The sequence below is a fragment of the Anopheles darlingi genome, chromosome 2, assembly GCF_943734745.1.
Source record: "Anopheles darlingi chromosome 2, idAnoDarlMG_H_01, whole genome shotgun sequence".
NCBI classification, from domain to species: Eukaryota; Metazoa; Arthropoda; class Insecta; order Diptera; family Culicidae; genus Anopheles; species Anopheles darlingi.
The window spans coordinates 50,749,403-50,770,426 of record NC_064874.1 but is presented as its reverse complement, the minus strand read 5'-3'; the positions used below and the strand labels follow the sequence as shown (position 1 = coordinate 50,770,426).

The 21,024-nt window shown below is 46.2% G+C and overlaps 4 protein-coding genes and 3 non-coding genes across 10 annotated transcripts in view; 4 read left to right on the top strand and 3 right to left on the bottom strand.

Annotated features, from left to right (window-relative positions):
- Positions 1-164: 164 nt before the first annotated feature.
- Positions 165-3,234, top strand: LOC125947855 (uncharacterized). Its single transcript, XM_049673318.1, has one exon. It carries the CDS (start codon positions 473-475, stop codon positions 2,276-2,278), a length of 1,806 nt encoding a protein of 601 aa, XP_049529275.1. The 5' UTR covers positions 165-472; the 3' UTR covers positions 2,279-3,234.
- LOC125947866 (zinc finger protein 358-like) lies at positions 3,224-5,108 on the bottom strand. Its single transcript, XM_049673334.1, has 2 exons — positions 4,927-5,108; positions 3,224-4,851 (listed from the first exon to the last, which is right to left on the bottom strand). Exons 1-2 carry the CDS (start codon positions 4,956-4,958, stop codon positions 3,708-3,710), a joined length of 1,176 nt encoding a protein of 391 aa, XP_049529291.1. The 5' UTR covers positions 4,959-5,108; the 3' UTR covers positions 3,224-3,707.
- Positions 5,109-5,754: 646 nt separating this feature from the next.
- Trnae-cuc (transfer RNA glutamic acid (anticodon CUC)) lies at positions 5,755-5,826 on the bottom strand. The gene has a single exon. It is a non-coding gene; the product is annotated as a tRNA-Glu (tRNA).
- A 1,488-nt stretch (positions 5,827-7,314) lies between these two features.
- LOC125947862 (glutamyl-tRNA(Gln) amidotransferase subunit B, mitochondrial) lies at positions 7,315-10,770 on the top strand. Of its 2 annotated transcripts, none has more exons than XM_049673325.1 (5): positions 7,315-7,672; positions 8,266-8,411; positions 8,471-9,054; positions 9,721-10,157; positions 10,229-10,770. In XM_049673325.1, exons 2-5 carry the CDS (start codon positions 8,359-8,361, stop codon positions 10,727-10,729), a joined length of 1,575 nt encoding a protein of 524 aa, XP_049529282.1. In that variant the 5' UTR covers positions 7,315-7,672; positions 8,266-8,358; the 3' UTR covers positions 10,730-10,770. The 2 variants fall into 2 exon arrangements, with proteins under 2 accessions (XP_049529282.1, XP_049529283.1); XM_049673326.1 differs by having other exon boundaries at positions 7,315-8,180.
- Positions 9,101-9,172, top strand: Trnag-ucc (transfer RNA glycine (anticodon UCC)). Its single transcript has one exon. It is a non-coding gene; the product is annotated as a tRNA-Gly (tRNA).
- Trnah-gug (transfer RNA histidin (anticodon GUG)) lies at positions 9,538-9,609 on the top strand. Its single transcript has one exon. It is a non-coding gene; the product is annotated as a tRNA-His (tRNA).
- Positions 10,771-11,270: 500 nt separating the features above from the next.
- LOC125947850 (centrosomal protein of 83 kDa) overlaps positions 11,271-21,024 on the bottom strand; it is a 24,521-nt gene continuing 14,767 nt past the window's right edge. For all 3 annotated transcript variants that reach the window (XM_049673307.1, XM_049673308.1, XM_049673309.1), the window contains 4 exons: positions 15,127-17,701; positions 14,854-15,057; positions 11,847-12,131; positions 11,271-11,767 (listed from right to left, as the gene is read on the bottom strand). In XM_049673307.1, the coding sequence (XP_049529264.1) occupies positions 11,472-11,767; positions 11,847-12,131; positions 14,854-15,057; positions 15,127-17,701 (3,360 nt within the window). In that variant the 3' untranslated portion in view covers positions 11,271-11,471. The remainder of the gene's footprint in view (positions 11,768-11,846; positions 12,132-14,853; positions 15,058-15,126; positions 17,702-21,024) is intronic.

Below are 21,024 nucleotides of genomic sequence, written 5' to 3'. Positions count from 1 at the left end.
CTTGGCTTTGCTATACCGACCGACCGGCCTAGCCGAGAGGACCTCGATCAGGATTGGCCGCTTATTTTGAACGGTTTGTGATAACGGCTCCGACTAGACAGCAGCACTGGGATCGATGAAGCTGGAGGATGGAGTACTTGGGGGCATGATTCCATTCCTGGCCACTGTCTCATTATCAACAGATTAAAATTTTTAAATAGACTTGCTGATTGCTGAGTCCCATCCAGTGTAAGTTCGATCGTGGCAAGAGAACATTGATCGTGGATCGTGCGTGCAGAGTGTGGATCGTGAGATCGTTCTGAGGAGTGTTTCGTGGACTAAAGGCGCACGGTGGATCGTTCTGGACGTGTTCAGTGATGTGCATTGACGAAAGCTAAGGAATTCGATTCGACGACCCCGTGGGTTCACATTGCTCGGTTCCGTCACCGACACGGGTGCGCCTAGAAGAAGAACCGACATTTAGTACAACAGAATGCCATCCGCAAACAAGGATAAAGTTTTTGGCGCATGGAATCGCAGTGATAGCTCCGGGAACGTGTACCTTTCTAACAACAACAGTGCCGAGAGCTTGGCGAAAATGTTTTCCCGCACGGCTCCATCGAGTCCACGATGGACACCTTACGGTTCGCGCCACAACTCACCACCGATGCCGAGCTCTCCGCTATCGTCCTCACCGCCGTCGACACTGCGACGCAACTATTCCAGCACCTTCACGCTCATTCCGGAAGATCGCGCCATCGATACAGTTTCCCCGACAGTTCCCATCAGACATCCCGCACCGGCCGCCTCCGGTGGTTCACCAGACTCACGATCAAGAGGCAGCCATCACCGTGTGTCCAATGGGCGCATACTGCTGCGACTGGTGCTCTGGTGGCCACTGCTGCTAATAACTATTGCCCAGCGCATTCTGGGCTTTTGCATGCAGCTAGCCTGGAAACCGTTCCTGATGGCCACGCCAGCCTTTTGGCTTTCGGCGTGCCTTTGGATGTTCTGGAAGCTTGTCACATGGCCACTGGCCGGTTTAAAGTGGGTTCTTGTATCACTGCACACACCGGCCAATGAGCGAAACCGTAGGAAACGCACCATTCTGCTAAGCTGCGGTAGCACCATCCAGACGCTTCACTTGGCCCGCAACTTTTACAAATCCGGTGCCCGGGTGGTTGTGTTCGAGTTCGAAGGGTTGTTCGCGTTGGCACGTTTCTCGACCGCGGTCAGCAAATTCTATACCATCCAGCGTCCGACGCCCGAAGCGGCCAATGAATACATTGCGGCGCTGTGTGAGATCGTCGAGAAGGAACAACCGACCCACTACATACCGGTCTGTGCCACCAGTCCGGCGCATTATGATGCGCTGGCCAAACCGCACCTGGAGTTGCGCGGTTGCTCCAGCTTCATACCGGGAGCACAGGAAACGTCCGTCTTGGATGACATTCTGCAGGTGATGCGCAAGTGCAACGCGAATGAAATCCCTCTGCCACCGCATCAGATCGTGGCGTCCAAGGAGGAGCTGAACCGACTCTACGATAGTGGCTGGTTATCCGGGTTCCGGAACGTAATGATTGCATCCGGTATGCTGGGGCTTATGGAGCGCAGCAAGTACGTGCTGCCTGCGAACCGGCGTGATCTGAAGCTTGGCTACGAGGTGAGCGAAGCACAGAAGTGGGTCGTGATAAGGGATGTGGTCGGTTCGCACTACGTCACCTGCACTACGGTGAAGGATTCTACCGTGATTGCAAACGTGACCTGCGCCATTCAGAACGACACGCGGAGCCTCGTGCCGGAGGAAAACGCGGCCATCGAGCAGTGGTTGAGCGAATTTTTCCGTCGTATCCGGCTTCAGCGTCCGATCAACGGCCATATAAGCTTCCGGCTGGTGAAGTGTCAATGCAGTGGCCAGATATTACCGCTCGGTATACGGGTTGGTGTATCGCTACCGTACATCTGTTACACCGGTGTCCATTCGCGGGTTCTCTGTAAACCTTGCCCTCACTTTAGCCGACAGAACTCGGGGCCATTGGTGCAGGAAGGAGGACGGTATTGGATCCACGAAACGGTTATGAACGCGTTGCGGCAACCGAGTGTCGATGCCGTACAGCAGCTCATCGGTACCGTCATCGATCAGCGGGAAGCTCTCTTCGTCTATTGGGATCCGTTGCCATACTGTGCCTACTATCACTTTCAGTTGCCCTTCAATTCCGTCAAACGGTTCCTCCACAAACGGCAGACTTCGAGAACGCCTGTACCCGCTGCTGCTGCGATGGCCGCACCGGTCCAGTGAGCCACGGCCACGGTGTGTGCCCAGGTGTGTGGATGTGTACGTGCGAGTGTACGTGTGATTAAAGGGTAACGGTGCGGGGCACATGCTAGCTTCGTGCCGGTGGGTGGCTGTACGGGATAGGCTACTAGATTGGAGTATGGGCCCGCTGTTGCATCGGTGTGGATCGATCGATCACGGTGTGATGGGCACGTGGCCTACCATACTGTTGCCAGTGGGACGTGGACCGATTGATCACGCTCCGGGCAGCAGCAGCAGTGGGATCAAGTGAAAATAAACAATCGATATCGATGCGGGGCATCGCTAAGCGAACCGAAACCTCTGCCGCCGTCGACTCGCGCTGCTACCATACACACACACACACACACACACACACACACACACACACACGCGGCGCATGGTCCATGCAGGGGTGATGAAATGGGGCGGCGGAGGGATGAACTACAGTGCTCATCATGGAGAGAGAAATAATAGACTTTGATCCCAAAACGGCATAGGGCAGGCTGTATGCACGGTCTCGGTGGCTGGAGGCAATCGGTGGTTCAATGATAATGCACACGAGTAACCACGGTTGCTCCTACAGGCGAAGATTAGGGTTCAAATGGCCAAACTGTTGGCCAAATGGTACTGTTGTCCAATGAATCTAGAGTAGGTAAAAGCTGAATCGATTAGGCGATATCGGGCGGTTTATCTATGATCATTTTCACGACAAAAGAAATGGAATGTAGAATAGTGTTCGAAGCACTCAGTTTCACATTCGATCCCATTGCCTAGCAATGGAACTCGGAATGGAAATACAAAATACATTTCACTTGATTCCACCTTTCTTGACACGGTAGAATGGTGCAATCGTCTACGGTAAAGTAAGAAGCAATGAATTTACATGTACAAATCGCAGTTGAAAACAACCAATATCACTGAGTGATAAGAGTAAAGAGCAGTCATGCGAGAAGCTGTGTGTAATTTTATTTTCTTTGGTATAGATTGGCGTCACCGGAAAGAAATCCAGTTGCTGCAGTTGCTGCAGTTGGTGCACATGCAGCACCGGGCCTGTCATGTGGTGTCCATCATGCGACTTATCTTGCTTCCACTTGCCACGGCGGGTCACTGCACTTGCTGAGACGCACGGAACAGAACGCTGCGCAGTTCGGTGGTAGATCGAGCGAGCGATAGAGTGCAACAATGCTTTGGACACCGCGAATGCAGTCGAGCCGAAAATTAAATTAAAACAGGTCCACGCACGTTTTTGGTTGTTTTTACTTCACTTTTGGCTATATACAACGACCAGCGTTCGAATGCGTAGATTTGGACCAACGAAATACAAAGAATACATTTACACTCAACCTAAACGTTTGGATAAGCACCCCTGTATATAGTCTCTATATGAGGCCGAGCTGCTTCATTTCACCTTGCGGAAACCGTGCCCTATCATCTACAATCGCTGGACCATTTCGTGGCTGACAATTTTTTCACAGTAGCTCGTCTGGTGGCGCTTGAGATCTAGAATGCGATCAAATACCTTGCTACAGTAGCTACACCGGCGATCCTTTTTGCGCATTTCCCGATGCACCCGGTACATGTGATTGCGGTGCACACTACCCGACGAGAAGCTCATTTTGCAGATACTGCACACGAATGGGCGCTCACCCGTATGGTAGCGCATGTGGTCTTCGAGTGTGCGCTTGCTTTTGAACATTCGACTCGGCTCGATACAGATCGGACACCTATAGCTCCGCACGTTCTCGTGCACCGTCCGTATGTGATTTTGCTGTACATATTTGGTTTTGAACTGTGCCAGACAGATGTGGCACTGGAAGGGTCGCTCGACAGCGTGCACCGTTAAATGTGACATCCATATGTCGCGCGATCGGAACTTTTCACCGCAAACCATACACCTGTTTTCCTCCTGCGTCTGGCTAACCGAGGATCCTATCGTCGGCAACCGCCGTGACAAGCCGCGTTTGTGTGTGCTTGGCGGAGTTTCTGCTGCTGCAGCCGCAGCTGCAGCCACTGCTGCCACCGCAGCCTGTGCGTTGAAAATGGCACTCATACTGAATTTGGGCTCTTCCGGCATCGTCTCGTGTTGTTCCGGCTGGCCGAGTTGCCGCCGATCCTCCTGCTCTAGGCTCTGTGTCAACTGATGCTGTTGCTGTAACTGATGTAACCGGCCTAAAAAATCAATTTGATCATCGTGAGATTCGTCGGCCGTCAAAGTGCTGCTACCGGTACTGTCGTGGTCAGGCTCGCAGACGAACTCTTCGTGATCATGCTCTAGCTCTTCTTGTTTCACGATAATGACTTCAGGTTCGATCCGAGGCAGCACCTTGGACCGTATGATCTTGTCATATTCCCTGGCGCGCCTGCGAAAATCCCGAAACTCTTGCATGAGCTGCAAACAGCTCTGGCAAACCGCCGACGGAAAATCCGCTTCCGGTCGTAACAAAATGCCGGTGCAATCCGTGATTATCGTTATCAGCTCCAAGTTGAGCGGTTCGCTGGTAGTCGGGTGGAAAAGCGGCACCAAGCTGGTCTCACGGAAACAGAATCGGCAATAAGTGCCAGGCAATTCGTTGGGGCTGGAAAAGTTTCGAAAAAATGGGAAATTTGTCTGAATTCCAAACATCCCAGCACCGTGGTGGCCACAAACTTACACATCGCTGTAAATTGTTAAATCCATTCCCATCAAGGGGCGATAGTCGAACCGAAATTCCTGAATTCCCGACTTCCTGGATATCTTTTTTTCAGCAGTATGTTTAGCAGTTTAAGTAAACATTACGTTGTTTATCGTTTATGTATAGTGAGCAAAACAGCTCCCTTATGCACTTTAGTCTCACTTCCCAGTTTACTGTGAGAAAGGAGCTCACTATATAATTAACGATGAGCTTGTGGGTTCAATTAGCCGGAGAAGGCTGGGACCGATAGTCCCGAATCGCGCGAAGTCGAATTTCCAGCCGTCGAAGTCCTGGAGTTCACTTGCGAACAAAATCCGTTGAAAATGTGGCATGTGCCAACTGTATTTTGCATTTTCCACAGAGAGATTTAAATTTTCTGCTTTTCTGCTGAAAAGTGAACTCTTTAGTGTCTTTTTCCTCACTATGGAAATCTGCTCATTTTTTTAAACTGATTTCTCAACTGGGTCAAGCTGAGTTTTGTTCTGCGAGTGGTCCTTTTTTGTCCTTTTTGTTCGTAAACAGACCTGACCTTGAGCGATCAGCTGTTTTACTAACGCACGACTAATCTTTTTATTAAGGCTAGCTATGATAGCCAGAATAAGATTGTACGATGCAATGCAATTGTTTGAAAATCCTCGCGTCGCTACTAGGGCCTTCGTCTTGAACATAGCGGGATTGTTTGTTCTTTAATTTGACGCAGTATTTCGTGAATTTGAGGTCAACACTGGGTCATCTGTTTCTAACAGATAATCCTGGTAGATTTAAAACGAATATAATAAAGGATGTAAAAAAACAAAAAGAACTCTCTTCCCATACCGGGAATCGAACCCGGGCCTTCCGGGTGAGAGCCGGATATCCTAACCACTAGACAATATGGGATGGTCTCCTCCTGGTAATGGGAATACCATCGCACGACCCCGGCTATTATGGTCTTTCATCTACCCGCTCTTCCTGGCCATGTTCCGAATAGAACCACTTTAAACCTTTCTACTAATCGAACAGCAAACACGACTAATCCACGCAGTGCCAACTGCAACCGGTGCAGCGAGACTGACCACCCGCCATCAGCATGTATCGGCAAGCCAAGCTGCGTGCCAAGATGGAGCGAACGGATTATGAAGGCGTAGATCATCAAAGGGCGTATAAGGCGTCGACACGCGGGAGCCTTACGAACCGTATCATTTGCGGCAATTTGTGTGATTTCCGGCATGAACCCGGTTGGGTTCCTCATCGAAGAGGACAGAGAACGCTACGCTGGTCATAGAACGGCCCATAGAACTGTTCTTTGGGCCAATTTTTTAGGTGTTGGTTCTCACAAATTCAAAGTTTGTCCGTCATAGCGGAAACCGTAACTGTTGGAGACGAGGTTCAAAACAAATGCGCGATCTTGCGAACTTTCTAAAAGAAATGAATGTTTTATAAACTATTTTGCAGATTTACGACTAGTTGCAAAGATTGAACGGCGCAGCAAACGAATCCATCATGTTCTTAATCAACTTTATCCAGAAAAATGCGAAATTCAGCGAAAACTCACCTCATTCTGGCTTTTGATTTCATCCGGATTTGATTGAAATGCACAGTAAATGCACTCTTTATCGCACAGATAACACTTCACTTGGTTTAATAATCGTACATAGCTCTTATTGTTTCTTAAGTAAAAAGTTTTTCACTAACTTTTCCGGAATTTTCGAACACACGATTTCCCGGAACCGGCCAAGGTACTTTAAAAAGACAGGTAGCATCTTAACCGCTTTGACAGGTCACCATTTTGAATTTTTTTGACATTCATAGCAGGGCACTTTTATCAACAAAACCACGTGAGTTTCAAGAAGAAGAAGAAGAAGATATGGACAAGTTTGGTGGTTTTATCAAGGAAAGTACCTGATTTCACTCTTTTTCGGATGTTTAAATGATTCATCTCTCTATTTAAGATCATTCGAGCGACCGAGTTGTGTTTTACAGCGAGTGAGCACGGTCCAGGAACGCTAGCTAGCTCTTGTTCTAGGCCGGGTGGCAAGACCTACGGACCGATACCATATTGAAACACTATGAAGAATTTTGAGAATATTTGCATAAACTTTAACTTTCGTGCCACTTTTCGTGAATTTGAACTGTCGTAATACCACAGAAAAGCGAAAACAGCTCCGAAAAGAGCGTTCCCGAAGTAAACATCCCACCATCCCGTGAATGTCAAACTCTGAAGTTTTTTCTAAAATAAAATCGGGGATTTGTTCTGGATAAAGCTACCTGTCTTTTTAAAGTACCTTGGAACCGGCCCCGGAACAACCACACTCTAAATAGACTACAACCTTGAAGCGCAAAAAGAGGCTACAACACTGGGATAAATGTTGTGATTTGAGTTTAGAAACTTGGTTTGGCTCGAAAAAGACGTAAAAAGTGGAAATTTATCAACTTATTAATTGAACAATTTCGTGATAAAAGCAAATTAGAATCGTTTGCATCTTCCACCGTCATTCCCGCTGGAAAAGTAACCGTACCCGGCTGTTCAAACTGCGCAAACCGTAGAAAACTGCAGCCAGATCCAGAAACGCCGGGGCTGAAAGACCGGAAAAGGATTCTACCTTTTTCTTTATCTAAGAAGGATCCTTTTGCCCCGGGAACCAATCAACCAAAGAGCCCAAAAATCTCCGAGAACCAAAAATCCCAGAAGAAATCCGGTTGTCTCGAACGGAAACCAACGGAAACTCCTCCTAGGAGTGTTAAGGTTTGTAATTCCGCAAGAACCTGTTGCTTTGACGATCGAATTCCCCTTTCAATAACCATCTCGGAAAGCTCTGCTGCAATTAAGATTACGGATACCGTTTTTAGCTACCAAACAGATCGAAAAGATCCGGCTTAACTCAAATCGGGAATATCCGTATCGGGACGCCGGGTAGAGAATGTCCTTTCGAAAATTGTTATGAAAGAACTGTTCTTTAGGGCGATGAATTAGTGAAACATCTTAGTTTTATGTTATTGAATGCAGCTGCTAATATTCCGAGAAGAGTTTAATGCTGGTGAATTGGTGTTGCTGTTGTATAAGCAATAAGCAAGAGTGCATAAAAATTTGATAACATTAGCAAATTGCATTTAACTAGTTATCCTTATATCTTCAAAGAACAAGTCAATGGCCTAATGGTGAGAAAAAGATAAAGTTGAAATTGTAATCTGGAAACATTAAAGTTGAAAAAAGGCCTGATTTAAATTCTGAAATTCTCATGTGAAAAGAGCAGGTTTGATCCGAAACTACTCCTTGTCTCAGTCTTATCGGCGAGTAAAGCGTTCGTTTTGTTTCCCCCATCGCTTATTTCGGATTAGAACTAGGTTTTGCGACGATCTGTTGCGGAGGCATGTGGATTTTACCAGCAGTTGGAAGCTGGAATCAATAGCCGTACTGGGGTGCATAAAAAAATGTCTACCCGGTTTTGCAGGCGTTTTTCTGCAGAAGCATCCAAAAAAGTGTGGTAAGCTTTCTCTTTAATTTTAGCTAAGAGGAGATTAACTTAACAATTCGTTATTTTAGCACAAAATGGAAAAGTGTCGTTGGACTGGAGGTGCACGCACAAATCAACACGAAGACAAAACTTTTCTCCGGTGCAAAATCGGAATTCGGTTCAGCGGTGAATTCGTGTGTATCCTTGTTCGACGCCTCGATTCCCGGCACTTTGCCGGTGCTGAACAGAAACGCCGTAGAACTGGGAGTCCAGACGGCACTGGCGCTAGGATGTAAGCTGAACGCGGTTTCGATGTTTGATCGCAAACATTATTTCTACGCCGATTTGCCTGCCGGTTACCAAATCACTCAGCAACGAGCCCCCCTTGCTCGCAGAGGATCACTCATGTTTCCCGTGTTCGTGCCAGGCGTTAGTAGAAGTCCATACTACAAGACGGCTCGAATCCACCAGCTGCAACTGGAGCAAGACTCGGGAAAATCGTTGCACGATCCCGTCGAGAGAAAAAGTTTAGTGGACCTTAATCGCGCCGGTGTACCTCTCATGGAAGTGGTTTTCGAACCGGACTTGGAAACTGGCGAAGAAGCGGCGGCTTTAGTGAAGGAGTTAATTTTGATACTAACTCGGTTGAATAGCTGTTCGTGTCGGATGGAAGGTAATTGGGGTTTGATGTAGTGTTAGAAATGTGAAGGGAGATGTGTGCGTCGGTGGTGTAATGGTCAGCATAGTTGCCTTCCAAGCAGTTGATCCGGGTTCGATTCCCGGCCGACGCACTGGAATTCCTTTTTTGTTTATGAATTTGAAATTTTATTTATGAAAAATAGTAGCTAATATTTTACACGCGAATCTTAGATTGATGAGTAGGGTATGTAAATTAATGGTGGCTGGGTTAAACTATGTGATTGCACAAATTCAGTTTTCTCGTCATACAAATAGCGTCGTACAGGCAGCAGGACGATTTTTTTCAATACTATTTCATTGGAAAAGTTCAATATGCAGATTAAATTAATACATGCCAGGGTATTTGAAATTACAAAGAATTTATTAGAATAATTAATCTGAATAGTGTAATTCGAAAATGACTAATAATAGAATTTTTGTAATGAGGTTGATAGTGAGCAAATACGAAGCCTCGGTAGCCGTGATCGTCTAGTGGTTAGGACCCTACGTTGTGGCCGTAGTAACCCAGGTTCGAATCCTGGTCACGGCAGTGTCTCTCTCGGGCACTGTCACGGAAGAGGCTGACCTTTTTTGTACGCGATCAATGCAAATTTCATGTCTCAGATGTCTTTTGTTATCAATTTTATATATTTTCTTCTAGAGGGTGCATTACGTGTAGATGCAAATATATCAATTCATGAGGAAAACACCGCACTCGGGACGAGAACAGAAGTAAAAAACATTGGTTCAGTGCGAGCCGTGGCACAAGCGGTGGATTACGAAATAAAACGCCAAATTGGTATTTTAAACAACGGAGGAATTATTCACAATGAAACGCGAGCATGGGATGCTGCTGCGCGTGTTACGGTACCAATGAGAGACAAAGAGGTAGTGCAGGATTATCGGTTTATGCCGGAGCCCAATCTGCCACCGTTACACCTGAAAATCAGCGAAGACTCAACTAACCCTGACTCGGAACAGGGGGATGTGATTGATGTCCCTAAAATGAGACATTTACTCCCAGAGTTACCCGAGGAAACGCGCCAAAGAATGATTGCTGAGCATCGCCTCACACCGATAATCGCTATGACGCTTGTTGTAAGTACTAGCAATGAAGAAGAAGTTCAGGATTAATAGCTACAATTTTTCTTTTCTTCATTTTTTTCAAGAACGAATTAAACCTTTACGACCACTTTCGCAGCATACTCCAAGAGCACGGTAGCAGGCTTTCGTCCAAGTTGGTAGCAAATTTTCTTATTAATGACTATATTACCATTTTGAATCGCAACAAAATGGAACCTTCTTCGTGTACGATCACGTCCTCGCAGCTGGCCAGGATTGTCGATTTGTTGCAGCAAAACCGACTGAACGCGCACTACGCACGAGCAGTACTGCAGAAACTGGTGGATACGAAGGAAGGAGAAGCATCGCAAATATGTCCAGAAGCGATCGTGAGATCAAATAATTGGTTTCTCATTACGGAGGAGTCGCAAATTAAGCAGTACCTTCGTCAAGCCGTTGATGCTAATCCTCAGTTGGTGGCAAAATATCGCAAAGGAAAGGACAAAATGCTGTATGCGCTGGCTGGTGAGGTGGCGAAGACTAGTGAGCAAAAGATTGACATGGCTAGAGCAGTGGAACTGTTGAAGGAAATGTTAAAATCAGGATGAAGAACGGATACATGGGAGCATTAGAACATAATAAAGAGATACTACATAGAAAATCTGCTTCCTTTTTTCTGATTTCATAACAATAATATGATAAAACCAAGGAAAGAACAGAATGCTGACACTTAGGTGACAATAATGTTTTATAACGACTATGTAAATATGTATCGGCATATTAGAAGAATGAAGCAGAACAAAAAATAAGTGGGTGCGCATGATAGGCACATATTAAAATGATGTAACTCCTAATTTAATATTTAGATAATCGGTGGTCACTTTTGAACTTTCACTAGATAACTGCGATGTATTTCTGTTGCAATTTCTAATTGAGCTAAGGAGATATATTGTTACTTGATTGATACCAAAGTTTCTTTTGTCCTTTACTTTGATGAATCTAAATGCATCTGCTCTTCAGAGTGGTTTTGAGCAGTAATCCTGGAGCCATGGGCTGGACATGTACTGGTTTGTAATTAATTAAATAACGTTGTATACGATAGCATAAAAACTTCAACATACAGAATTAAGTTAAAGAAAACGTATACTGTTACGGTGAACCAGATGTTGGGTATTAAATTTATTTTTCCATTATATTCAGTAGTCAACTGCAAAGATTAAAAAATATGACTGCATGCGACAGTTTAACCAAGCATATCGATTGCACTATGCTGTTTAACGCCGATTATGGTTACAAGAACATGTACACTTGTTGTTAATAGTTGTTCTGGAAGAACGGCGAATCGTTGTATCAAGAGTCGCTTAGTATATCTTTCAGAATGGAGCTGGAACTTCGCGCTGGTTGAAAGCTGGTTTGCTGCAGCATCGCTTCGGAGACCAGTATAGGTTTTATCTCCGTGGCTATATTTCCAGCACTATTCGCCGGTGCACTGGTGGTCGTCGGTAGTGGTGTCGCTTGCGCCACGTGTTGGCTTCCAACTGGAGCAACGATATTTAAAAGGCTCGAGCTGTCTGTGGCACGTGGCGCTGATTCCTTTTCAAGGAACTTTACGAATGCTTCGGTAAGCGATTCCTTGTTGTAACTCCCTGTAGAAAATGCATTGTCAAAACATGATTAAATCAATAGAACAATCCCCCATCTGCGATGTATGAACGATGCACGCACCACTACTTCCGTCGGGACCGCTGCTATGTCCAAGAATGCTGTTAAGCCATCCGCTGCCACCGCCCTGATTCCGGTTAAGACCAACCTTGATGCATTCCCCTTGATCCATCGTCAGAACAGTTGAGATGAGTTTCATGATTTGTTGCTTGTCGGACGCATTCGGTGCAACGACGTAACCGATGACCAGATTTTTCACTAACATCTTCTCCACTTTATCGGCTTGACTGGCTTCCGTTTCCTGTAGCCGATGCTCGAGCGCAGCATACTTTTCGTCACGCTTGGCCACTAGTAGGCATGGAATGAAAGAAAATTGAATGCGATCGTAGCGTTAGCATGTGCGCATGGGAGTGTATAATGCAAAATACAGAAGTAAGATCGGATGACATCAGAATCAACTATCCATTCGCTTGCTTCTAATATCACTAGTGCCATAGTGCTGGTCCTATCTTTCACTCGTCCGCTCGCTCTTAATCTTAGACAGACACACACTTCTTCGATTTCTTCTTTACTCGGGTTTTGGATCATGCGATCAACGGCTACGTAATGTGAATTTGGACACCGACGAAGAGAGTATGACATAAGTACTGATAGTTGTGAGGGTCCTCTTAAAAGTCCCATGTAAAGCACACCAGTACCTGATGTAATACTCACCCCGGCAGTGGCTTAACGTATGCGCCATGCGAATATCCTTTAAACAGAACGCGCACATGTAAGGGACGTATTGCCACATGCTCACTGACGATTGCAGATGAGTTATTAAGATAGATAGATAGAGAGAGAAAGCTACTGTACTAGTTGAGGGTTGAAGGATTTTGTTGGGTTTTCATTTCACACAAACACTGTACTGCACTGCGGATCAATGGCCAATGGTGATAGGGTAGGTAAAGCAATACGGATTGATAAAAACATCCAGATAACAATGAAGAATCTCACAAGCGAAAGATAGAAAACAAAACGAACAAAATGGTCAATATGATGGCAACATATACGTGCACGACAATGCACGACGCAAGACACAGGACGCAGAGAACATGTCGATTTTCGGGGAGATATGAACAAGCATTAATTGGGCTATCACGACTGAACTAAAGAACTAAAACAAGAGCTAACACATGCTTATTCTAACAGATATCACAAACATTGAAACCGGGTCTGGCGATGGACAATAAGCAGCAAAAAATAAGAAAAAGAAACGAATGGCATTCAGCGCTGTGTTGCTTAGAGCATGCTCAGGGTAATCCCAATCTGTAACGTGTGTTTTCAGTGAGCGCGACCGATGCCGGCCACCGTTTAACAGTGACACACTGTTACAATTTGAGATTGCCACCAAATCATGCCAATGGGGTTGTGGTATTGCTTTTGCGGTAGTAGTGGTCAATCGACTCAGGGAATTACCGTATCGTCATTTCCTTCCGTGTAAACATGTTACTTTATGATTTAAGAAAAAAGGATTGAATATCCTTATTCAACGCATGATCATCTTTAAAGTTACATAAATCTAGGTGTCGATGAAATTTAGATGGATTGGCAAATGAAAAATGGTCCAGCTATTAATCATGCAGTAAAGCGTGAGCCACCACAGTAACCGAACTGTTTCCGTGGCAAACGCGCTCTAAGGCGTTCATACGGCGTGTGTTTCTCAAAATACCTTGAATACCAAGATGCAACAGAATGAAAGCAAAAGCACTTACAACATAGATAGGATTATACTTACAATGACGATAGGTCCCATTTCCCACTCGTTTGCGATTTGTGTTTCGCAATAACGCTAGTTTTAATTCACGAGCAACAATTTCAAACCAATAGACAACCAGGACCACATGTGCACACAACCACTCTAGGCGATGTATTCCGTGCATAACAGTTTGGGGTGCTTTTGTTACATTGCGAGACGTGCATTGGATGATTTGGAGATAGATGAGATGTATTCACTGTTCGCGACGATTGGTGGACCGTTCCTGTGTTCTGATGCGATGCTCTTATTTTTTTAACTATCGTTAGACTTTGTTCACCGGGGAAATGTTTTTTCTTGGTCACAACCTATGACCTCGAGTTTAAACCTCTTGATAGAGCCATAGCGGTCGTCAGGAACGGAACAGCGTGTTCTAATCCGTACTTTATATTTTCAGCCACTCTTCTCCAGTTCAGCCAAATAAAACTATCTTTTTGCCAAATTATCAACGGAAAAGTGGATATCAGCTGAAATTCCGGGGTGCACGAAGTTTAGATAGCCTAGAATTACCAGCTGATATTTACCTTTCAGTCGAACGCGTGTTGGTGTTTGTGTGTATGTGGTTATAGAAGTAGAAGAAGAAGTGCTGTACGAGCGTTTAGTGCAGCTCTCTAGTTGATAGTTTGTTTCCATACATTTTTTATGCTTTTTGCCGGAATCGAAAACATGCAAGAACTGCCGGATATTACCTGAAGAGTCACCGTTGGATAGTGTACTTGAGTTGGGCAGCTTCAATTTGCCTATGTAATAAAATAGTACCTAGTCTCGCGCCCGCATACACACCCACGTACTGTTTGAGGTGGAATGAACATGGTTGACTAGATGATGGTTTAAGTTGTTAGCGGTTTTTGCAGAACACTTTACCTTTATGCTCTCGATCATGGAATGCTACACGCAACTGTAACAAGTGAATTATCCGTGTTTCGTCCGGGGGTTAAGGTGCTATGAATTAACTATCATGTGTCGGTTACAATCACCATAGCGCCATGTATGTGAGTTTTGCTTAGTTTTCAGAATGGAGAATGATGAAGCCATCACACTGACACGTGTGATACGTGACCCAAAAAAGAACTTGCTTCAAATCGCATCTTATTGGATTACCCATTGTAGTTGATGTTAATGATATTGAACACAGTTTCGTCTCAAAAAGTCGAGGGACGTGCGGGTAGGTGACAGTAAATGTTACTAGCAGACTGTTACGTGGTTCTCGCGTGCAGATTTGCTAAACACAGCTAAACATGGACCAAACTCAGGCCACCGTTCATGATCACTTACGTTCAGTTTTTAGTGAAGCCACTGTCACTTGTGATATTTCCAGCTGATCCGATATGCGAGCAGCCGCTAGGAGACCGTTTTTGGCGTCGTTTAGCTGCTGCTGTAGAAGTTTCACATCTCCCCTCAGTTGTTCCTCCCGAGAACGAGCCCGCTCGAGATCCTTGCGAATGTTCACCGTTGCCAGCTCGATGTCACGTTCTCTATCTGGGAATGGAAAGCGAAAATTTTGACAGTGAAAAATGGGACTTTCCCGAGTAACCGAGAGCTACTTACTCATCTGGAACTGTTCCAAAGCACACTGCAGATTTGTCAATGAGGCCTGGTTCTTCTGATCACGATCGTCTGCGCTACTTAGCTTGGCGTTCAGTTCATCACGCTGCTGCAGCAGCAGTTGGTACTGGGTTTGCAGTGTTTCTGCCTGTTGATTCGCCCGGATGCTTGCAGACGTGAGAGCATTAGTAGACTTTTTCACCTCCTCCTCGAGTGAGGCCAGCTTGCAACGGGTTTCGTCATAGCGTTGCTGCAGTTCCACCGTTTCCTGAGTGTGAGCATCTTCAATTTCCATCAGATGCTGCCGTAAACGGTCTAGATCACGCTGCAAGTTATTCTTTTGCTCTAGTAGCTCTTGCTTTTCCTGAAGTGCCACGCGCTGGTTGGTCTGCTCCGTCATTAGATTGGTGGTCAGTATGTCGGACTTTTCGCGTAAGAACTGTATTTGATCCGACAGTCGCTCGTAGTCCTGCACCTTCTCGCGCAAAGACACACACTCACTGCAAGGCCGTGAAGCTTGTTCGTTGTGCTCGTTGAGCAGCTGATTCAACCGCTGGATTTCTGCATGGTACTGTACGCTTTCGTTATGCTTGGTCGTGACAAGCTGCACAAGGTCCGCCTTCTGCTGGGCAAGACTGTCTATCGTTTGCTTCTGCTTCTCGAGCTCCATTTGATACTGTTCTTGGGCGGTAGTCAACTCGGATTGAAGGCGGCTACGCACTTCCTCTAGCTCCGTATCTGAATGTTGTGAGAATACTGTGGATACGCGTGCTTGTTCCAGTTCGATTTCTTTCGCCTTTAATTCGCCTTGCATCGCCTCCAACCTGCTTTCCCAGGTGTGCAAGTTATCAGTTGAGCTTTGCTGTAACTGTTGCAGTTTATGTACCAGGGCAGCGTGGTCTTCATTGATGGTTGTTAACTGTGCTCGCACACTTTCCAGCTCGGCATTTAGTTCCTCCGTACGGTGACTTTCGGATAGCCGAGCATTTTCTAGTTGCCTCTCAAAGGAATCCTTTTCAGCTCGTGCAACGGAAAGTGCCTGTTCCAGTTCGCGGGAATGTAATTTCTGCTCATTCTGTTTACTTTCTAACAACGCAACCTTCGTTAGGAGCTCTTCCTTCTCTTCCAGCGCTTCCTCCAGCTTACAATTGATCTCACGATACTCTTCCTCCAGACTGCGATTGATTTTATGTGAATCTTCCAGCTGCTTCTCTAACACGACGATACTATCCTCGGCGTTCTCGTTAATAGTTTCCAGCTTATTGCACTTCAGATTTTCAATTTCCGCTATTAGATGATCGTTGTTCTTCATCAAGCTGGAACACTCTTTTTCGTACTGCATCAGGTCCGCATGTAGCGTGTCCTTGTCGTGTTGAATGCGTGAGTTTTCCGCTTTCAGAAAATTGATTTCCTTGCTTGAATCGATCAACTTCTTCTCCAGTGCGAGCCGCTTGGTGTCGGCGTCTTTCAGTGTTTGCAACCGTTCCTCGAGTTCATCGACTTGCGTCAGCTCCAGATCAAATAGCTTGCGCACCAGTTCGTCTAACCTGGGATCGCGCTCATCACCTGCCTCTCGATTCTCGATGGTGATGATCGACTCACGAAGAGTTTGATTTTCCTGTCGCATAACGGCAACTTTCTCATCGTACTCTTTCTCCTTGGCCTCTAGTTGAACAGAATTATCGATAATAACACTGCGCAACTCGTTCTGCAGCTCACCGATCTCTCGCTCGAGCCGGCCTATATGGTCCGAACGGTCCAATTCCGCGGTGAGTTTTTGCAAATTATCACGCTCATTAGACGCGTCCTCCAGCCGTTGCGTTAAGTCGTCTATTGTCGCACGGAGCAAAATGACTTCCTCATCCTCGGCTACCTTCGCCACTGTTTCAAATGGTTCCTCGACAACCTTGAGGCGCAGTTCTTCATTTTCCTTCAGCAGTGTACTGTACGATTCATTCAATTCTGTTTGCTCGCGGCGCATCGTGCTAAGCTGACCGTCCAGTGCAGCAACCGCTTCGACATTCTCGCACACAATCCTTTCCAGCTCCGTAGTTAGTTTTTCCGTTTCCGTTTGAAGTTTAACATTCTCCTGGCACGACTGCGTGTAGCTTTGTTCTAACCGTTCGAAGCGGCCTTTCATCTCGGCCAGTTGCGCTTCCAACTCGTCGGCCCGCTGTTTTGCCTGCGCCTCAAGCGCGGCACATTTTTCCTGCAGTTCGCGCTTTCCAATGACCAGATTTTCCAGCACGACCTCATGCTGCCGATCGAGTTCTTCGATGTTTTCATTCAGCTCACGATTTTCGCTGCTCACCTGGCCGAGCTGCTCGTTCAGAAGGGCATTTTCCAGCTGCTGTTTCTTCAGCTGTTGAACCGTTTCGTTCAGCTGACGACGCAACCGCTCAATGATTTCACTCTCGGAGGCCGGTGCCTCGAGTGGTATCGTTGTCAGCTCGGTTCCCGATGAGGGCGACTCATTGTCATCCTTTTTCGAGGATGAGGAAGTCGACGAAACATTGTTTTCCGGATCCCAGAACCAGCTATCCTCCAGTGTCGTTGTGACTGTGGCAGTCTGCTCAACCTGCACCAAAAGAGAGAACACGAAAGAGAGAGAGAGAGAGAGAGAGAGATAGTATGAAAAAGGATCTTATTACTCGTTCCGAAAACTTCTCCCGATTATGAGCATGATGCTTCGTTTGATTGTGCACTTTCCCGAAAAGATCCGCACCCACCGGACCATACCGAGTCCGAAAACAATGCCCTGGTAAATTTGCCAGCAGATGCACGATAGAATTGCTACATGAAGCTTCCGGTCAATGACCTTCATCATCGTCATCATCATCATCATCATCATCATCATCATCATCATCATCATCATCGATGTCATCTTCGTCATCTTCACTTTTGCACGCCACGCCAAACGCATGACAAGCGCTGACTGACACCCCCTTCAGGCAGCCCTTGTTGAGCGCAATCGCAAGCAACCTTTGCGTAATCTGCTGTGCGTTTGATCGTTTCCCGGTTAATGTCACCACCACGATCGATCGCCAGTACCCTGTACTTACGACGTACACACGGCGATTGCGGTACGATCATCAGATTATGATTTGTCGGAACGGAACTACGGTGCAGGCAGAGGCCGGCTATAGGTTTGACTGCGTGCACAAAATTGCATGTTACTGAAACAAAACAAAAAGCGAGGCCGCTGCACAACAACCGTTTCATGCCACCAATCAATGCTGACGGCACGATATGCGCCACTGGTGGCCGAATGGATAAATGCGCGGATGTCATGCGCGTGATTAATGGTAGCTTCATTTCGAAATTAAACAAGTGTGCCCGATGATCAAAGCACGACAAACGAACAGACATCTGATACAGGGTCATTCAGCATATCCCAACGCTTGGCTGACTGGGACCTGGGATGGTATTGGCTTTTATCATATCTGCAACAAGCGCGTGCCAAGCATGAACCGCTCGATCGTGGCGGTGACACAGGATTCCAACTGTCTCCTTAGCTGGAGAAGATGTGAGCTGTGGTTCAATAAATCAATAACCAGACTGTAGCCTTTTCTTGACAACACGCGGCAAAGATCCTCCGCTTAGAAAATCGTATTCATTAGATAGACAATTTCAATGATTCAAATTGAGGATCGTAGGAGAAGGAAGCATCTAGCAGAGATGCGATCTTCAATGTTGAAGACACATGATTATGCAACACGAGTACGATGCCGCAATACGTTAGCGGGGGAAACTGCTGATTGTACTATTCAAACGGTGTGCCGGTAGGATAATAAAATGGCGAGAAAAAGCAAAAGTAGCAGTTGCTCATTCCGAGAGAGAGAGACCTTGGCAAAACGTGACACGTACGCATGGCAGCGTACGACCAGCGTGGCAGAGGTATGGTTGTGCTAAGTTTCTACCGAAGCTAATAGGAAACCTACATTGTTTGTAGCTTGGCGGCTGCCACATTCTAGACGTGTAGGTAGTTGAGATTGGACTAGCCATCACTGGATGTGGTGAAATTAATTTACTGATCGCCAAGGACAGACGCCACGCCACGCCGCGCCTCGCCACGAGACAGCTAACAATGGACTGCGGTTGTGAAATTACATTATGATATCATTGGGCACATAATTTCCTTCAGACACCCTACCTCTTCCAGCAATGCACCAATGTGTTCTCAAAGTGTAGCGCATGTGTCAAACACCTGGATAATAATAATTTAGTTGAGGAAAATGACGAAAACAAGTATGTCCTCTAGCAATCATAAACCAGGAAGGGACTCATGGGACTCACTGCCAATGATAGATGATTTAGTTCTGGGAAAGCCCACAATGTATCACAAGTCACAAATAAGACCATTGGCGTCAGCTGTCGGATAGACCCCCTATAGGTTCTCAAAACCTGTCGGGATTCTATAAAACTACGTGTGCATCGTGTTGTGACTCAACGAGAGTCAAGATGGTGCAAATTAGAACGTGACTGTTTAGGTTATTCATAGCTCTGCCACAACACTGTTTACCTGCCCTTGCCTACCCCTCTCGGACTTATGTGTGCGTTTCTCAAAGCACCTTGGAGCGGTCATCGCGTCGACCAAGGAATGGTGCAGCAGTAGGTCATTCTAATGTCTCTCAATGGCACTACAGCGGCATTACCTACGCACACTCAGACAAACCACTTATCATTGAAAACAACTTCTTCTTCAACTGTAGAGTAGTAGTAGCGTGGTCGGTTAGGTTAAATGCTGCTAATCAACGCTCGCCTCTGCCGGTTTCCAGCAGGTGTGTTGTGGAGAAGCTACAAACCACTGTGACGTGGGTAGAGAACCAATGGCACCTACAACAATCATTCGGTTGATTGTGCGGTTTGCGGCATTGCTCCCACATTTATTTATGTGTGTATGTCTTTTTTTTTTGAGTGTATTTACACATTTGCGTGTACAGTATTGATGGAGCTCGAGCTTTTCCTCTCATCGCCGGCGTTGAAGTCTTTTGTTTTTCCATAAAAATTGAGACCGAGGGAATAGAAAGAAGCTGGAAGCATCTATTAAAAACTAAAAGTTCTTACTGTAACCTACATTCAACAATGAGCAACGCAGCACAAATTAGCTGTTAGTTTTTTTTACATAAATAAGTTTAGTGGTTACATTAAATTGTGTCCGGAATAGTTCGTGCATTGATCGCTCGATACGGTAACGCAGCCACATGGTCGCATGTGTTCAGCAGCAATGGCGTCGCCGCATGCCAAGCGGAGGTCATCATTTTACGATCAATGACGTCTAAACTCAACGGTAGGCGATAAAGCAGGACACAATGTTCATTCCGACCGTGAAGTTGAGAAACATTTGAAGGTTCCTTCGCGACCGCATTTGAAATGCAACTTCACGAAGCCACACTAAAACACAAAAACAACGAATCATCATTATTTAATCACTGCACTTGCCGCTGCCTCCACCACCAGTGCAGTGCATGGCGAGGGCAAAGTGTTTGACTTGGGTTTAGGTTTACATACGCGTGCGCTTTGGCCATCCCAAGCGTCTGCTCAAACGTAGCGGACGAGGACGGTTTAGTTTGGCTGATCATGCCTTCCGAATGACCACACGGGGACATACAACATTGCACTTTTACACTGTTGTTGCTGTTTGCGACCACGTTCTCTCTGGCTGCGAAAGGAAAGAGCCGATGATATCGGTGCAGTGCGTGCCGTGGCACACGTTTCTTTTCGACATCATCATCCATGATCGCTTGTTTGATCTTTGAGTTCGCTGTTCAAGGGTCCAAGCGGTTTGATACAACAGCTCACAGTTCGCGAGTGTCTCTGCATGCTAATCGCATTCATGGGGCCATTCCGACGTACTGGCCATTGAAGCTACACAGCACATAATTTTGCAACACGACCATA

Coding starts and splice junctions, on each gene's coding strand:
- LOC125947855 (XM_049673318.1), top strand. CDS start 473: ATGCCATCCGCAAACAAGGATAAAGTTTTTGGCGCATGGAATCGCAGT.
- LOC125947866 (XM_049673334.1), bottom strand. CDS start 4,958: ATGGGAATGGATTTAACAATTTACAGCGATGT. Junction 4,852..4,926: donor TTAACAATTTACAGCGATGT/GTAAGTTTGTGG, acceptor AAACTTTTCCAG/CCCCAACGAATTGCCTGGCA.
- LOC125947862 (XM_049673325.1), top strand. CDS start 8,359: ATGTCTACCCGGTTTTGCAGGCGTTTTTCTGCAGAAGCATCCAAAAAA. Junction 9,055..9,720: donor CTGTTCGTGTCGGATGGAAG/GTAATTGGGGTT, acceptor ATTTTCTTCTAG/AGGGTGCATTACGTGTAGAT. Junction 10,158..10,228: donor TAATCGCTATGACGCTTGTT/GTAAGTACTAGC, acceptor ATTTTTTTCAAG/AACGAATTAAACCTTTACGA.